Source organism: Urocitellus parryii, chromosome 15 (genome assembly GCF_045843805.1).
Source record: "Urocitellus parryii isolate mUroPar1 chromosome 15, mUroPar1.hap1, whole genome shotgun sequence".
Classification (NCBI taxonomy): Eukaryota; Metazoa; Chordata; class Mammalia; order Rodentia; family Sciuridae; genus Urocitellus; species Urocitellus parryii.
Window position 1 is genome coordinate 42,372,627 of NC_135545.1, and position 18,969 is coordinate 42,391,595.

Below are 18,969 nucleotides of genomic sequence, written 5' to 3' on the forward strand. Positions count from 1 at the left end.
TCACACATTTCTAGAATAGTATCTAATCGAGAGCAAGCAATTGGGATTAGAGGTATAAAAAAAAAAAAAAAAGTTAGGTACTGGTGTTGAGAAGCCAATTTCTTCATGTCTGCACCCAAGCAGCTGATTGTTGCTAGAGAAAAAAAAAAAAAAAAACATACACTGGGGACTAGGGATGTAGCTCAGTGGTAGAGTACTTGTTTAGCATCTTACAGCCCTGTGATGCTTCAATCCCCCATATCACTTAAAAACAAAACTATGCACCAGATCATCTGTTTTAACTTTTTTAGATTTTTTAAATTGCAGATGGACACAATACCTTTAACTAATTTATTTATTTTTATGTGGTGCTGAGGTTCGAACCCAGTGCTAGGCAAGCACTCTGCCACTGAGCCACAACCTCAGCCCTGTTTTAACTTTTTAAACTCACAATCACAAAACTTAAATTGGTACCCAATACCACTAAGGAAGTCCTATCAAAGACTTGGCTTTACACTTCCCCTGCATTTGCAACCATCTTTACTTTGGTTACCCTTTTATCAGGGGAAACATCCCTGTTCCTATCCAAGGCCAATTCTCCATGTTCCTTAAAATCCTCCAATAGATTTCAGTCTTCTGTAGGTCAAGCACAGATCTCTCCTGTATCACTCTACCTTCTTGTCCACTGTAGCACTTCCAATAATGAATAAACATGCTCAAGAACCCTCCCATCTCTTCTTTTTTTGGTACTGGGGATTGAATCAAGGGGCACTTTACCACTGAGCTACATCCATCTGTAGCCCTTATTTTTTATTTTGAGGCAGGGTCTCACTAAGTTGTTTAAGGCCTTGCAAAACTGCTGAGACTGGCCTAGAACATATTGTTGCCTCCCCTACCCACACACACTTTTGGTACTGGGGATTAAACCCAGAGGTGCTTAACCACTGAGTAACATCCCCATCCTTTTTTTTGTATTTTATTTAGAGACAAGGTGTCAATAAGTTGCTTAGGGCCTTGCTAAATTGCTGAGGCTTGCTTTGAACTTGCGATTCTGCCTCAGACTCCAAAACTGCTGGGATTACATGCACTACCACACCCAGCTTGGCCTAGAACTTAAGCTCTTCATACCAAGTCACTGAGAGTACAGGTGTGTACCCCTCCCAACCAGCCCCTACCATCTTTTAAAACATTTCCTGTGGGCTGGAGGTGGAGCTCAGTGGTAGAGCACTAGTCTAAGCATGTGCAAGGCCCTGGGTTGGATCCCCAGCACCCACCCACAAACAAACCCAAACAAACAAAACCCTTTCCCTTGACATCATATGTTTCTACAATGATCCCTAAATTTTTCTGCTTGCTTCACAGAAAATGTCTCTCAAGTTGCCTACAGGTGATGTCTCTTAATCCTTCACTTTCCTGTTCAATCATCAACCCATACTAGTCAGTTGATATCCTCAATTGACCCACTGTGACTCAGCCCAAGGTACCAATGATTTTCCAGCGACCATCAAGGTAACCAATTTAATAGCCATGCCTCTGGCCCAAGTTAACCAGAACTCTCAGCAGCACTGGACAGATGCTGCTGCTTCTGCTATGTGAAACCATTTCTGCCCTTGGACTCCACAACTCAACACTCTAGATCTCCTTGTCTTTCTGGTTGCTTCCTATCAACTTCTTTCTCCATTAGCCTCTCTCAAATGTAGGAGTGCCCCAGAACTTGGTCTTTGAACTTCTCTCTTTCCTCCAAGTCATGGGTCCAAGCCCACACTTGTGGTTGAATCAGTTCATGAAGTTTTAAAACATCTGATTTAGTTGCCAAGATCTAAAAATCTGGAAATTTTACATTTTTTAAAATTAGGGTTTTGATTCCTTTAGGGGGAAAAACAGTATGTCAACTTGGGGCGAGTATTCTCACAACAGCAATCAGCTGGAAGGAGCAGAAGCCACTTCCTTGACATTGGGTGCATTTGTTATCTGCGATGTCTAAGGCAAGGGGGATTTAGATATGAGTCACTTTCCTGCAATACCAGAAGGCTCTCCTGCCAGAACCACCAAAACACCTTGCAATCCGCCTCGGTCAACTTCACTGGTCGCTGGTTGGGCAAGGAACCTCGTGGGGAGGAGGGGGAGTAAGGGCTCCGCCCACACGGAACTTAATAGTTTTCAGGCAAAAATAAGCACATTAAAAAAAAACAAAAACAGAAACAGAATTACAGCGCACCAATACAGAAAGTCCTTTCTGCAAAAGACGACTGTTGGGGTCATGTAAAAGCATTAAGTGTGGTCTTCCGTTGCCTCTCCGGGCTGAGGATATCCACAGGAGGCCCGGTCTTAGGAGAGCCTGTTCTAGGAGGGAGAGAGCTTCAGAAGCCACTGAGCAAGAACAGCTTTTCTTGCCATTGCCCTGTGACGCTGGACTGTATCTACTGGGCGCGCGAGGACCTGCCGGTCTCTACTCAGAGGCGGGCCTGTGTAGCATTCGGAGGGCGGATGGAGCCCGGCTGAGGCGGAGACTGGGCGGGGCCGGGCCCAGGAGCCGCCTCAGACCCACGGTCCCGCCCCGCGCGAGCTTCCTCCAGGAATCCCCACTCCCCCAAACCTTTACGGATTTAATGGGCAGAAGATAGCTGCCGAACCAGGTCAAATAGATCAGGATCGAGGACCGCCCAGAGGCGGTGGCCTCCGCACAGGAAGCTCCACCCAGCAGGAGTCGGGACTCCACGGCGCCGGCAGAGCCCACGCGCGAGCGAGCGAGGGCGCGGGAGGGCACGAGCGGCGTGACTACGCGACTCGCGGCGCGTCCCGTGACGCCATCGCGCCCGCTTTTGAAAGTTGGCGCCCGGGGCCGCCTCCCATGCTGCCCTGCGCCAACCCCTCCCCTCACCTTTCCTCCCCCGCCCTCCACTCGCCGCCCGGCCGGCCCCCCCCACCCGTCCCTTCCCTTATCAGCACCGCGGCCCCGGCAGCGCCGACGCAGGCGCACTGCACCGCGCCGCCGCCATTTTGTGTCCGAGCCTGTGGAGCGATTAAACCGTGCGCGGAGCTGCTTCTTTGGCGGCAGCGGTGGCAGCGGTAGCCGGTGCGGGCGCGCGGAGCTGGCCGGGGACGCCGGGTGGCCGGAGCGGTGGAGCGGCGGCGGAGCGGGCGCCGCGGGGGGTGTGGCGCGGAGGTAAGGGGGCCCGGGGTGGAGGAGGTTTCGCGGGCCGCCTCTAGGTGTCACGATGGGGCCGCTCCGGTCGGCGCTGGCTGCAGCCCGGCGCCAGCGCCGCCGCCGGGGGGTGTTTGTCTCCCTCTACCGTCCCTGCTGCGGCGCGGCCGCCGCCATTGCCCGTCGCCGCCGCGGGCCCGGCCCCCCCTCCACGCCCGCCTGCTAGGCCTTCCTCTTGGCGCACGCTAGGCCGCGGGCGGCGGCGGCGACAGAGGCCCGCGCGCCCGGAGACTCCATTTTCCTTCCTTTGTCTCTGCCCTCGAGGCCGGTTCTTGGCCCGACTGATCGCCCGGCCACGGCCCGCCCTCTGTCCTCCGCCCCTCCCGCGGCGGGTGGCCTCAGCCGAGACTCGTTCTCAGCGCCCCGGCTTCCGCGCCCGGTTAACTCCAGGGTCTGGACCCTTTGCCACCGCGCGCGCAGCCGGATCCCGGTGCCGTATGGGTGTCTGGTCCCGGCCGACGCGTCTCGAATTACCCATCCTCCAGTTTGCCCGGTCCCGGAACCTACCGGCTGTCCTGCGTGCGTCCCCAGCCGCTCGGTTGCTCGGCAGTCGCTCCCGGTCCGCGCGTCACCGCCGCTGGTCTCCGTCTCCGCCGAGTGGCGCAGGCGGCGCTGCTGCGGCTGCGAGCAGAGGGACCCCAGAGCTGCCGAGAGCTCCCTCTGCAAGGCTGGTTGAGCTGCCAGCGCCTCGACGCCGCCCGAGCGGGCGGGGGGACGCGCGCTCGCCGCCCCCGCCAGGCCCCGCTGCGCCCCCAAACTCGCGCTCTGGCTCTTCACCCGATAGGCCCGCCACGGGGGGCTAAAAAGATGAAAGTTCCGCATCAAGTAGTTTTTGTCCAGCCAGAGTTGGACTCTACCAAGCCCCTTGGAGTGATAGCCTCACTTTGTGCGCTCAGAGATCTCAAAGGGACAGAAACTTAATTTCACTTTGATTTCAAGTGACATGACAAACTCCTGAATTCTGGAGTATGTGCTGTCTAATGTCCCGATGCTAACTTACTGCACTATATAGTACCTGATGCTTTAGGGCTAGGCAAGGCAGTTTTGCCCCCGGAATTGTGCAATCTGATCTAAAGCGCCAGTAGGGCAGAATGAATATATTCTTGACTCGAGTGGTAATTTGCCCGTACGCTGAAATGTGAGGGTTGATGTTGTAATTGAATCCTAGGTCACTCGCTGCAGATGGTTTATAAATATCTATGCCTAATGTAACTACTCTTCAGTAGCTGACTTCCTGTATCCCTGAGTTCAGCATTAAGTAAATAGTCGCATACATAAAGTCCTCATTTTTTGAATTTCGATCAAATAGAAAAGTTGAAATACCTATCCACATTTTCCCATAGGGGAAAAGAAGTTAAACAGGTCAAATATTTAAATTGACTCTGTCCTTAAGTCTTGCATCATTAAAAAGCTTCTGCTGTTGAATTGCTGGAGTTTTTTTTTTTTTTTTTCTCTCTCCCTTCCTTCCCTGCTGCTGCTCACGTACCTTAATACAGTGCCCTGTAGTAGCTGATGTATCAACTCAGGTTCCTTAGGAGAGAAGAAAGTCTGGATTGAAGTTTTTAAAGGAAGAAAAGCTAGGTTAAATTTATGTGGACGACAAAACACCCTGGTGCTATGTAAAGTTGTTGTGTCCACTGTATGTAATCTCAATCTATAGGTCCTCGAAGCAGTCTTGGTCCATATGCAACTCTTTCAACATCCCTTTTTTGAACTCTACAAGATGTTTTCAGTCCCCCTCTTCTCCAATAGAATTATACTAAGTAGCTAGGTATAGTAATGTTGATGGAGTGTCAAGCTTGGGAATAGAACCACCTTTAATTATTTAATACTTCATTTGAGTAATTTATTGCATTCTTTTGTTTTCAGTGTTCTTTTTGAAATTGTGGATGACAAGTGGCATATTTTATTTTTTAAAATAAGCTCCACAGAAGTTTAAAATTCAGCAGGTTTATAATCGAGCTAGGAGTACATTTTGTTTTCCCAGATTATCATTGTGTTCCACAGATCATATTTTGCTTTTTGAATTGGTTTTTCATATGTGTCATTACCTTCTTGGTCTTATATCATTTATGCTGTCTTAATGGTATAGACCTTAGACCTTGTCTATATACTTGCTCTCCTTTGAGATTCTTGTATGCCAGGGAACATACTTGGTTTTTATTGGGAAAACTAAATCTGTAGAAAAAATAAATTGAGGATGAATTCATATGTCAAAATAATCCAAAGGACCTCAGTAATATGAGGAAAATTATAAGAATGTTTGCCTACATAAGGAGATACTGCGTATTTAAAGAGTAATTGTAAAAGTTATTCTTAAGGATCCATTCAGTCTACATAGGAACATATAAGAGATGTGACTATTATCTTTAGGGTGTAAATTCTAAGGGATTTACCATTCTGATTTAAAGCCATTCAGAAATGAGGGCAACCACCTGGGACTTATGAGTGGCTTGGGGAATTTTTTGGCAGCGACCACCTGTGGCTAACTGAGGCCCTTGGTAGAAGTCCTGTGACAGAATCTTGCACAGTGGTGCTTGCTGGCAGAGAGTCGCCTCTAGAGACTTTTTGTTTATTTGTTTGTTTGTTTCAGAGATGCTGCTGGCATCACAGCCACTCCATCTCATGTACTATATAGTTTTCATTTCATTTTTTAATATTGGAAGCTTACCATGGCTATCTACCTACCTTATTTACCTGTCTTGATTCCAGATGACTTCAACCCTTTTGCCAAATATTAGATTCTTTTTCAGACAACTAAGATTTCTTATAATTTTAAGACTTTTTGAAAAGGGACATATAAGTTTCGAAGGAACAGTAATGGTAAATAATGTGTAACTTTGGTGACCATGATTCTCAGTTGGATATGTAGATTTGTCTCATCACATTTAACACCTTTAAACTTTTTCTAGTAGTATTTACTATATTTCCTGTTAGAATCCTTGTGCATTTTCTCAGTGATTTAGTATGTGAATGCCAAAATATTGCATTGCAAATTGGTTACTGACATATATCCCAAAGGCAATATATTATCCCATACTTAATCTTCATTTTAGATCACTCTTAGGATTTTTAGGGGTATAAAATCCCATTCCCTTTGAAGCATGTTGGTGATGATAGGAACTCTAGGCCAATGCACATGCCTTTAATCTCAGCTAATTGGTAGGCTGACGGAGGAAGACCAGAAATTTGAGGCCAGCCTGGGCAATTTAGCAAGACCCTGTCCCCAAATAAAAATTTTAAAATGGGCTGGCCAGAGATATGGCTCAATGATAGTGCACTTGCCTAGTGTGAGACCCTGAGTTCAATCCCCAGTAACCCTCCCCAAATATATATACACACTACAGTACAAAAGTGTTTATTGAACTAAATATACTAATTCTCTGTGTTAATAAGTTGCCTCTCAACAGAGACTTCTTAGCTTGGTCTAAGAAAGTATAATGTCAGCTTTGATTTGTGGGCTAGTTCATTATGAGAAGGATTTCCTCTTATTTATATCTCATATTCCAAATCATTTAGAAGCTCTTAATTCAAATTTAGTTCTTACATTTATTTCACTTGGGTTTGTTCGTTCCTTTCTTCCTTTCCTTTCCTTTCTTTTTTTTTTTTTTTAATATTTTTTATTTTTTACTTTTCGGCAGACACAACATCTTTGTTTGTATGTGGTGCTGAGTATCGAACCCAGGCCGCACTCATGCCAGGCAAGCGCACTACCGCTTGAGCCACATCCACAGCCCCCTTTCCCTTTCCCTTTCCCTTTCCTTCCTTCCTTCCTTCCTTCCTTCCTTCTTTCCTTCCTTCCTTCCTTCCTTCCTTCCTTCCTTCCTTCCTTCCTTCCTTCCTTCTTTCTTTCACTCTACCATTGCTTGAAGCTTAAAATTCATATTGTAACTTAGTGGAAGAAAATGTCAGCTAACAAAGTATTCCATTGTTTAACTACAGAAGTATTTCATTGCTATTCTTCTAGGATTTTCCGAGGTCAGTGAAAGCTCTTCTCCCTATAGTATCTTACCAAACTGAAAATTAGTTGTGCAGTGTAAACTAACTTAATCAGTAAGATCACTATTTACTGAAGATAAGGAAATAAATTGTTAAAGGACTATTATTGTGGCTGTAAGAATTAATTTTGGGAATGGATATAGCTCAGTAGTCAAGTGTTTTGCTTAATGTTCATGAGGCCCTGGGCTCAATCCCTAGCATTAAAAAATGTTTAAAAATGTTTTTGGTGGTTTGAATACTTGTGCCATTGATTGTAATATATATTCTATATTCTTTCTTGCTTGCCTTTTTTGGCCAGGAGATACTGGGATTGAACCCAGTGGCATTCTGCTTCCAAGCTATGCCCCCAACCCTTTTTATTTTTTGAAACAAGGTCTTGCTAAGTTGCCAAGGCTGGCCTCAAACTTGTATCTTCCTGCCTCAGCCTCCTAAGTCACTGGGATGACAAGTGTGTCTGCCCTACTATTTAGACAATTACAAATCTTTAGTCTTTTATATATCCACAAATGTTTTTAAAAAAGTGAATGTTTTGTAATTGACCTGATGGACATTTGTGGAATGGTTCATTTAGAGACATTAAATATTAAGAATTTATTGTTTTTTCCCCATTTTAATCAGTCTTTGATTTGCCTTAATTTTTCATGCTATATGTGTATTTGTATGAATTCAGTGTTTCATAAAATGATTTATTCTTTTTTAGAATGATCACAGACCTGGAGCCAAAGAACAAGATGCACTAGTGGACAGAGTGCTGACCAAGGGCTTGAGAGCTGGGTTCTGTTTTCCCTCCTCAAACTGACTTTGCAGCCACGGAGAGGTACATTTCTTGCTCTTAAGAATGGGAATAATGTAATCCTTTGGAGACTGGAGAATTTGCTAGGTGAATCATGGGAATAGGAGAGGCAGGACATTGGATAGTTGACAGAAGTCAGAATCCTGGGTTTAAAACTATGCGTTGCCACATAGTAATTAGGTGATGCTCATCAAGTTACTTAATCTGTCTGCTCCTACAGTTCTCTCTCCTTTTTTTTTTTTTTTTTTTTGGGTACCTAGAATTGAACCCCAGGCGCTTTACCACTAAGTCGCATTCTCAGCCTTTTTTTTTTTGGGGGGGACAGGGTCTTGCTAGCTTGATGAGGCTGGCTTTGAATTTATAATCCTCCTGCTTCATCCTCCTGAATTGCTGGGATCATAGATATGTGCCAGTGTGTTCAGCTACCATCCTCATTTGGAATAGAATTACAGCATCATCAATCTCAACAAGCTATTCTTGGGTGTAATAAGAATATATGTAAAGGATAAATTACCATACTGAGCATATACATAGGAAATCAGGGCTGTTTGTCAGTAGAAACCCTTAGAGTGTATATTTTGACTATTGGCAAATGACCCAAAACGTCCATGGCCTGTGGCAGTTTGTAATTTTGATGAAGAACAGATGGAATACTGTTGTTGGGGAAGCTGGTATCCTTGATAAAAAATGTGTTAATTAATTTGAGTTAGCCTAACTGATGGCCCATTATTTGCATCAGTGTGTGACAGTCATTATCAATTTACTTCAGATTATAATTCTGCTATAAAATATAATGGACATCATAGGGAACTTGGAACAGGCTTCTCATTTAGGTAGAGATATGCTTTGGGATTTCTAAACAAAGTAGGGTTCTGAGTGTAAAAATTATCTATCATTGACTACCAGAAAGCACATCTTTTTTACCCACAGAAAAATGTGAAAGTAATTTAATTGCACTTGTTTGATGGCAAAAAGGAGTACAGAGGTGGAAATTACAAATGTTAAAATTAGATGTTTATATTAATGAATCATCTCAGTGACTCCCTAAAATTTTTCTTACGAGCTAGGTGCAGAGCAAGTAGAGAGGAGGAAGGGAAAAGTAATGAAAGCTGCTCTATTCTTCAGCCTTCTGTTTTCCAAATGGGCAGCTTGATATCTTGCTACATGGAAAGAACAAAGTCTGTGATAGTGTCCTGTCCTTCTAGAAATAACTTGTGCCCTACAGTTTTTTTTAAGAATGTTGACTCAGAATACATGCTAATAAAGTGCAGAAAAGAGAAAAAAATATTCATTATTTGAAGAACTGTTGAGAAATCTAGCATTAAGAGTTTAGGAAATGGGGCTGGGGTAGTGGCTCAGTGGTAGAGCGCTGTGTGAGGGACTGAGTTTGATCCTCTGTACCACATTAAAAAATAAACAAAATAAAGGTATTGTATTGGGTCCGTCTAAAACTAAAAAATAAAAATTAAAAAAAAGGTTAGGAAATGGGATTATAGGAACATGTTGGTCACTCTTAAGTTTTATGGGTACCTTTAATGTTAAGATTCCTGTTTCTCAAACTGGAATATAAATACTCTCAGGATACAAGGTGGTGTGATTCCGGGGTACTTGAAGCCACAAGATAAACATGACCCATCTTCTTGGAGCTTCAGTTATGCTAATTAAGAGGGCAGTGAGTTAAATAATTTAACTGGTAAGTAATTAAAACTATTATTATGTTTTAAAAATACACATTTTTGGAGCAGAATGTAAACACAAATCTTAAAATGAGGCATGAGTGCTTGGGTTGGGAAGTGCTCTTTATATTGTTTATATAGGTACCATGGTTGAAACAATAAGAAGCAGTACTTTTGAATTATTGAAAACTACTTTGTCCCTGTAGCATTCTACTATGGAAAATAGAAGTCTACTTGCTTGTGTATGTATTCCTACACATGGCTGACATACACAAGATGATTGTTAGGCAGTTTTAAATGACTAGACCAAGTCAGAATTGTTAGATAAGTTCCTTCCATCTAGTGATACGGATTATAATTTAAAACAAACGAGAAAACTATAATCAAAATCAAGTCTAAAACTATAATTATAATAAAACAGTTTTAGAAACAAATTTATTAACTTGAGCGCAATTAAAATAATTCTTCAAAATCAGTTGTTCTTTTGTTACTAAGTATTGTTACATAATGTATTGTTTTTATTGTGAGACTTAAGAATTACATTTTCAGGGCTGGGATTGTGGCTCAGTGGTAGAGCGCTTGCCTAGCAGGGGCAAGGCAAGAATTACATTTTCTAAGGGCTAGGATTGTGATTCAGTGATAGAGTGCTCTTCTAGCACATTTGAGGCACTGGGTTTGATCCTCAGTACCACATAAAAATAAATCAGTAAAGGTATTATGACCATCTACAACTGAAAAAAAAAATTACAATTTTCTAAGCCAGGTATGGTGTCACATGCCTGTAATTCTAGCTACTCCAGAGGCTAAATCAGGAGGATCCCAAGTTTGAAGCCAACCTTAGCAGATTAGTGAGACTTTGTGTCAAAATAAAAATCTCCAAAACAAACTCTTGAGAATGTAGCTCAGTGGCATAATATCCCTGAGTTCAATCCTCAATACCTCAATATAACCTATTTATTTTATGATGCTAGTAAGTTTTTTCCCCTTAACTTAGATAAAGCATAATTACCAAAAATTGGCAATAACAATAATCAACATAAGAGGACTATTAAAGTATAATGCATCCAGACAATAAAATGTCAGTCATTAAGTATAAAATATATTGAAATGGAAAGATATGAGATGTGCTACACAAAGCAGATTATCACATAATATGAAAGGAATAATCTCATGGTATTTATATAAAATGTGTTGTTTATATAAAATTGAGTAGGTTTATATTATCTAAATTTTCTCACCTATGTTGCATAAAATGTTTTTAGTTGCAGATGGATGCAATATCTTTATTTATTTTTTTAAATGTGGTTCTGGGAACCCAATCCAGTGCCTCACAGGTGCTAGGCAAGCGCTCTACCACTGAGCCACAACCCCAGTGCCATGTGTTGCATAATTTTTAAGGGGAAAAAAGCTCAGTACAGCTGGGTGTGGTGGTAAACACCTATAATCCCAGAAGTTTGGGAGGCTAAGGTAGAAGGATCCCAAGTTCAAGGCCAGCCTCAGCAATTTAGCAAGGCCTTAAACAGCTTAGCAAGACCCTATCTCAAAGTAAAACATGAAAAAGGACTGGGGCTGGGGCTCACTGGTGAAGTGCCCCTGGGTTCAATTTCTGGTTCTCCCTACCCCCCCCCAAAAAAAAAGGGAAAAAAAAACCGTATACAGTAAGGAGTGGCATTGAAGTTTTCTGATAAATACAATGTAATGATAAAAGGAGTTGAAAGCTAGTATACTTTGACAGTAACATCATCCAGACTTACTGAGTTAAGAGCCTCCTTAGCACGCTTGTCCAGGTGGAGGCAGGAGAAAGAGCCTAGCAGCTGGACATCTGACTTAGTGTATGGGGGAATTGGTGTCGCAGAGGCTGATCTTCCATTTTTCCACACTTAAATTTGGTCTTTTAAAATATAACTTTTATGGGGCTGGGGATGTGGCTCAGCGGTAGCACGCTCGCCTGGCATGCGTGCCGCCCGGGTTCGATCCTCAGCGCCACATACCAACAAAGATGTTGTGTCCGCCGAGAACTAAAAAATAAATATTAAAAATTAAAAAAATAAATAAATAAATAAAATATAACTTTTAAGCTTTTAAAATATCAAGTAATATTTATTTTCATTCTTAAGGAGAGTCAAATAATTGGGGAATTTTGCTAGAACCTTATACTTTCCTTTCCCAGAAGAAAACACTATAAATAGTTTGGTGTGTTAACCTTTGGCCACTATTCTGTGGTTTTTTTAATGGACATATACATATAATGCAATTTTAAAAATTGTGTTATGTGAATTTTCTATAACTATCTTATTTATTTAATGTAGGAGGAAACAATTCAAACAGTACAAAATAGTAATAATGAGAAGTAATACTTCCTCCTGCCTCTCATTTTTCCTTTTTTTTTTGGAGGGGGGGCGGTTGCTGGGGATTGAATACAGGGACACTCGGCCACATCCCCACTGAGCCACATCCCCAGCCCTATTTTGTACTTTATTTAGAGACAGGGTCTTACTGAGTTGCTTAGTGCCTTGCTTTTTGCTGAGGCTAGCTATGAACTCGAGATCCTCCTGTCTCAGCCTCCGGAGCTGCTGGTATTAACAGGTGTGCACCACTGCACCCAGCTTCATTTTCCTTCCTCAGAGGCAGTAAATATTATTTTTCATCAGCTGTGGTGGTGTACCTGTAATCCCAGCTACTTAAGAGGCTAAGGAGGGAAGACTGAATTTGAGGCCAGATTGGGCAACATAATGAGACCCTGTCTCAAAATAAAAGAGGATGTACCTTAGTGGTAGAGTGCTTGCTTTGCATGCCTAGCGTGTTTAAAGCCCTGGGTTCAATCTCTAGCACCACAAAAAAAAAAAAAAAAAAAAAAGAGAGAGATGTGTATATATGTGTTACTGATTTTTTAAATATGTTCTGCAGACAAAATTCTATGCATTAACAAATATATGTGCTTATGTATCTTTATTTAAAAACACAACATTTGTAATCCTGGTGGCTTGGGAGGCTGAAACAACAGGCCTCGGCTCCATGCTCAGTTACCCCTACCCACCCTACCCCATCCCACCAAAAAAGAGAGAAGCCTAGACTTCTCTGGGTTTGATTTGAGGCACTGGGTTTGATTTGAGGCACTGTATGTAAATAAATGATTAAAATAAAGGTCCATCAACATCTAAAAAAAATTTTTTAAAAGCAAGTACAAGATAGAAGATTTAAATTTTATATTTTATATTCACAGAGGTATCATACAGAACTATTCTGTAATAAGGGGTACTCGAATTATTTATTTGGTGCTGAGGACTGAACCCAGGGGTGCTATACCCCTAGCCCTTATTTTGAGACAAGGTCTTGCTAAGTTGTCGAGACTGGCCTCCAACTTTTGATCTTCATGCTTTAGCTTCACAAATCATTGGGATCACAGACATGCACACACCACTGCACCCGGCCCAATTATTTTTTTCAGTCTTGTTTGTTTCTTTTTTATTTGTATCTTACAACTTCCTATTTTTAAATTTTTAAAATTGTAAGTAGATGTTGTGGCCATAAAACAATAGTGATTCTTAGATTCTCTTTGGAATAATTTTTTTTTTCTTCTGTCTTCTTGTTAAACAAGGTCTTTGCTTCTTTCCCTTTCATTGTTGTGTCCCCTGGGTATTTATAAATATACCTTCCCCCAAGAATTTTGGTTAAGGGGCTGGGGTTGTGGCTCAGTAGTAGAATGCTCACCTAGCACATGCAAGGTGCTGGGTTTGATCCTCAGCACCACAAAAAAATAAACAAATAAAATAAAAGGTATTGTGCCCAACTATAACTAAAAAATATATTTAAAAGAATTTTGGTTAAGCTGTTGCCTTCATTTTTTCCTTTTATATATATATATTAGTATCAAAGATTGAACCTAGGTGCACATAATCACTGAGTCACTTCCCCAGCCTTTTTTTAAGACCTAGGTTGCTTAGGCTACCTTTGAACTTGTGATACTCCTGCCTGTAACTTTCCAAACTGGGATTACAGGCATGTACCACCACAGGGAGCCTTGATTCCATATTTGAAAGAAGTAACCAAGTTGATAAATTGTTTGATTAGTAATCTAATAAAAAGTAACATTTTGTTTCTTTTATTGTTTTTTTTTTTTTTTTTTAAATGAGATTTAATTTTTTAAATATTTATTTATTTATTAGTTATTGGCGGACACAACATCTTTGTTGGTATGTGGTGCTGAGGATCGAACCCGGGCCGCACGCATGCCAGGCGAGCGCGCTACCGCTTGAGCCACATCCCCAGCCCTCTTTTATTGTTTACTTCAACATCTGCTTTGGACTACACATACTGTCTCTTTTGTGTTTTTCCACATTTTTTTCTTTTTATCTAGTAATGCTTTAGCTATTATCTGTATTTTATGCTACTACTGTATTATTTATTCATTGAGAATAGCCTTTTTTTTTCTCCTAACAATATCTTTTTTTTTTTTTTTAAATATTTATTTATTTATTTATTTTTTAGTTTTCGGTGGACACAACATCCTCTTTGGTATGTGGTGCTGAGGATCGAACCCGGGCCGCACGCATGCCAGGCGAGCGCGCTACCGCTTGAGCCAAATCCCCAGCCCTCCTAACAATATCTTGAACTTTGTCAAAGACATTATATTCTTTATCATTACCCATTGTGCTATTTGAGGTCTACATGTTGAATGTAAGCTGTTAATTACATTTAATGTTAAACTTATAGGAGACCCCCTTTACCAAATATAAATGGTCTTTGTTCTACTATATAGCCTTTGTGAGTAGGTCTGAGTTATAGAGACAGTAGGTAGAACAGTGGCAACATGGTCACTGAGATAAATTGCAAAACTGTGAATAGTTACCCTGTTGTGTGTTCATCACTCTGTCTCTTTGTGTGTGTCTGTGGGGAGGGCTTTTCCCTTTTATCATGCCTTACCACCTTAAGAGATTATTTCATATTGGTGGCTCCCAAGGATAGAGGTAAAGCTTCAGGACATATTCACTGAGCCATACAATCCATTAGTTTATGTTGGAATCACTGCTCAGGTAGCATTTGCTGAAAAATTCCATAGATGCACCTCTTAGGTGTTGTATAAATCCTTGCGTGTGTGTGTGTGTGTGTGTGTGTGTGTGTGTGTGTGTGTGTGTGTGTGTGATTTCTTCCTGTTGTGTTTTTATTCAAAGTTATAAACTTGCCATAGATTCTCAACCTTTCTTTCCAAGTGATGAAAGACTGTAGGAGTTCTCTAAAAATGGTATAACTACTTCAGGGTTGTGTGTTTTGAGTGGGGCAAAGAGGGATATGGTTTTCCCTAACATAGCCTTGGGAGAACAAAGAGAAGGGAGGCTCTGTGCTGGTGAAAGTGTCATGTGTGCTATAGAGAGCAAAGAGAGGGACAGTGTGCTCAGAAATCAGCCTCTAGCTAGTACTGTGACACCATCATTGACTTCCCAGTAAGCACTGTCTTCTGGAGGATTTTTTATTTATTTTTTGATTTTGGTCCTAGGGGTTAAACCTGGGGTTGTTCAAATACTGAACCACATCCCCAGCTGTTTTTTGTATTTTATTTAGAGACAGGGTCTTGCTTAGGGCCTCAGCCTCCCAATCTGCTGGGATTACAGGTGTACACCACCACACCTAGCTGTCTTCTCTTTTATATATAAATGTTCAGTAATTGAAATATATGCGCTACCTTTAATGAAGGGCCAGGACATGACCTCTGAAACCGGATCACAGTAATAAATTTGAGATAGTTTATTGTAGTTCCACTTGGTTACAATGAATTTCTTCTGCACAAAATTTGTGTAATTCCATGCATAAATATATGTTCTTGGGCTAGGGATGTGGCTCAAGCGGTAACGCACTCGCCTGGTATGCACGGGGCACTGGGTTTGATCCTCAGCACCACATAAAAATAAAATAAAGATGTTGTGTCCATCAAAAACTGAAAAATAAATATTAAAAAATTCTCTCTCTCTTTTCTCTCTTCTTTCTCTCTTAAAATAAAAAAATATATATTCTTGTCCTATAGTGTTCTCTCTGCTAAAATGCTTTTCTCTACTAGTTCACCTGGCAAGATCCATTACATTTTTTTAACCCAGTGTTAACATTTCCTCTCCGTAAGAAAGTCTCTGTGCCAGGGTTGTGGAAAATATGTTAACCACTGTTATAGCATTGTATAGCTGCTATTTTTTGTCTGTCTGCCAGCCAGACAAGAACTTAGTCCTGTTTGGAATTCATTCTTTTTTGTTGCTGTTATTGTTATTGTTGGCAGTAACTGGGGATTTGAACTCAGGGACTCATGCATGGGAGGCAAGTGCTCTACTACTGAGCTACATCCCCAGCTCTCCTGTGTAGAATTCAAAGCTTATCTTGAGGTGAATGGTGCTGCAGTACTGGTTGAGTCTACCTCCAATGCCTGTGCTATTTAACTAGTATAACAACCTTATACCCCACTTTTCCCATTTGCTTGAGAAAGAACTCTTTGAACTTTTATTTTTTTATATCCAGCAATAGACACTGTTCCCATTTTAAATATTTTATTAGCATATATTTCCTAGATTCAGAGCTCTTTATGGCTATTAAGATACTGTTTTGTTCTGACTGTACCCTTTAATAATAGCAAATGGGGAAGGGGGTTGTTAACAAAATACTGGGGCACTCTTTTTCACATTACTTTATTTCTCTTTTAATTCTCAAAAAGCAAACCCTGCTGTGCTTAAAATTGACAGTAAAGAAAAGTGATGGGGCTGGGATTGTGGCTTAGTGGTAGAGTGCTCGCCTCGCATGTGTGAAGCTCTGGTTTCAATCCTCAGCACCACATATAAATAAATAAAGGTATTATGTCCAATTACAACTACTCACCTGTGAGCAGGTGAGTGCCACCTCAGATAAATGTTGCTTCTGTTCTGATCACCATGAAAGAAATGGTCATGTATTTTTCTGCTGCTCAGCTTGAATCATTTTGTCTGCCAGCCCCTCCTTATTCTTTACTGTAACCTGCAAGTTTCCTGGTACTAGTTCATAGATATTTATGGTTGCTTTAATGTGTCTTAACCTCTCAGATGAGATGGTAATGTATATATTTTCAGGAGTAACAGTTATCCTGCTTGAATTTTAAACCTAACTTTGGTTCTAGAAGTGTGTATAATTTTTATTCCTGTTATTGGTTTATGTCCTGCATCTGGCAAAAAACATGGAGTTTTTTCCTTCATTCTCAGGAGAAACTGATTACTTACTTTTCATGCTTTTTTTTTTTTTTAACTTGTCATGACGACATTTAATGCTCGCTATAGTTAGAACACCATACTAGACTTTTCACTTAACGTTCTTCTTATTTAAAAATCTAGAAAAGAGAAGCCACAGGTATTTTCTCTGTTCTCTGCCTTCTGATGATATGGTTCACATTGTCCTTTATTAGACTGGTTTAGATGACCTTCATATTAGACCTCTTCAAAGTTGCATGGGGAAACTCATGGGGAATTAGGGCTATTTCTTACCAATGTAGACAAGTCTTCTGATCTCCAGGAAATAAGTTGGAATTTTTTTAAAACAATCTGTTGTGCCTGTGACAGAGTATATTTGACAAAAAATTATGGTGGTTTCATTTAGAAAATAGATTCCTAAGAATTGTCTTTATTACAGAAACAAAATGGATTATTCCAAATACATGTATATTTTATAATAACCAATCTCTGTAAATGACTAAACTCTTGAATGATGAATATAAAAGGATAATTTGGTTGTTTTCCTCTGGGAGTTATCTGACATATGTGCTATGTAGCTGTGTAATCATTGTTTATACATTACTGAATTTTGATATATTCCAAAGTTGATGTATTCAGTTAGCTGTTATTTAAATGGCAGGTTGCTTTTTTTTAGTTGTCAATGGACCTTTATATTATTTATTTATATATGGTGCTTAGAATCAAACCCAGTGCCTCACACATGCTAGGCAAATGCTCTTCCACTGAGCTACAATCCCAGCCCAGCAGGTTGCTTTTTAATCTAATCTGTAATTGTATTGAGATTTTGTTGTTGTTGTTGTTGTTATTGTTAAAAAATGAGCCTGGGGCTGGGGATGTGGCTCAAGCAGTAGCATGCTCGCCTGGCATGCCTGCGGCCTAGGTTCGATCCTCAGCACCACATACAAAGATGTTGTCTCTACCGAAAAACTAAAAAATAAATATTTTTTAAAAATGAGCCTGGTACAGTGGTGCACACCTGTAATCCCAGTGACTTGAGAGGCTGAGACAGGACAATCACAAATTTTAGGCCTGCCTTGGCAATGCAATTTAGCAAGACCCTGTCTTAAAATTAAAAAAAGGGCTAGGGTGTAGCTCGGTGGTAAAGTGCCTCAGGATTCAGTCTCTAATGCCACCATTAAAGAAAAAAAATACTAACAGAACAATAAAGAATATTAATTCATATAGTTTTCACTTAACATATCGTGTTTTGTTTTTCCTTGTTCCCTTCCTGCTTCTTGTACTATACAAGAACCATTTATGTGTTTCATGTGATGAGAGTGTCTATTGTTTACCTAACACTGGTTTGTATCCACTGGTATAGAGGATGCAAAGGTCAAAGGCATCCTTTCTGCTCTTAGAAAGGGAATTTTGTGTTGGGGACGATATGCAGACATAGGACATTATACTGCAGTTAAACAAAACCTGAGGTCAGTCTCCACTGTTCAAAGTTGAAAAGACATTGAGGTAGGGAATGGCTTGAACTGGGGATAAGAGTAGACACTGGGATGTAGATGTCTAACAGGAAGTATTGAAAGGTGAGATTGAGTGGGTGGAAGGGATGGGAACAAACTGTACAATGCTCCAACTCTGGGAGCTAAGCCAGATAGTTTGGACTTGATTCACTAAGCATCAACCATTATGGGGGGGTTTTGTTGTTTTGTTTTTGTTTTAGGAGACAGGGTTTCACTATGTTGTCTAGGCTGTCTCTGAACTCCAGGGCTCAATTGATTTTTCTGCCTCAGCCTCTCAAGTAGTTGGGGCTACAGGTGCACACCACCTTGTCTGTCTTCACTGAGTTTTTGAGCCCCATTTTAGGAAGATTTAGTCTGACATTAATGTGCTGAGCAAAGAAAGGCCAGCGTGGGAAGCTGTTGGGTACCCCCCCACACACACACACACACACTGTTGTTGTCAGTATTGGGAATTGAACCCAAGGCCTTGCACATAGTAGGCAAGTGCTATCACTGAGTTATAGCCCCAACCCTGTTCCTTTTTGACTTTTCTGTTTTTCCTCCATTCCTGGATTTGATAAGTTACCAGGTTCTGTCAACTGGTAAATACTTCATCCTATAGATACTCAGA

General features: G+C 41.1%; 2 protein-coding genes across 4 annotated transcripts in view; one reads left to right on the forward strand and one right to left on the reverse strand.

Annotated features, from left to right (window-relative positions):
- The window catches only part of Ctcf-dt (CTCF divergent transcript), a 42,867-nt gene extending 38,369 nt beyond the window's left edge, over positions 1–4,498 (reverse strand). For both annotated transcript variants that reach the window (XM_077793241.1, XM_077793242.1), the window contains exon 1: positions 3,692–4,498. In XM_077793241.1, the coding sequence (XP_077649367.1) occupies positions 3,692–4,006 (315 nt within the window). In that variant the 5' untranslated portion in view covers positions 4,007–4,498. The remainder of the gene's footprint in view (positions 1–3,691) is intronic.
- The window catches only part of Ctcf (CCCTC-binding factor), a 49,535-nt gene continuing 33,470 nt past the window's right edge, over positions 2,905–18,969 (forward strand). The window contains exons 1-3 of one of the 2 annotated variants that reach the window (XM_026413306.2): positions 2,905–3,145; positions 7,884–8,000; positions 9,557–9,669. The gene's annotated coding sequence lies outside the window, so the exon portion shown is untranslated. The remainder of the gene's footprint in view (positions 3,146–7,883; positions 8,001–9,556; positions 9,670–18,969) is intronic. The other variant, XM_026413305.2, reaches the window with a different exon arrangement.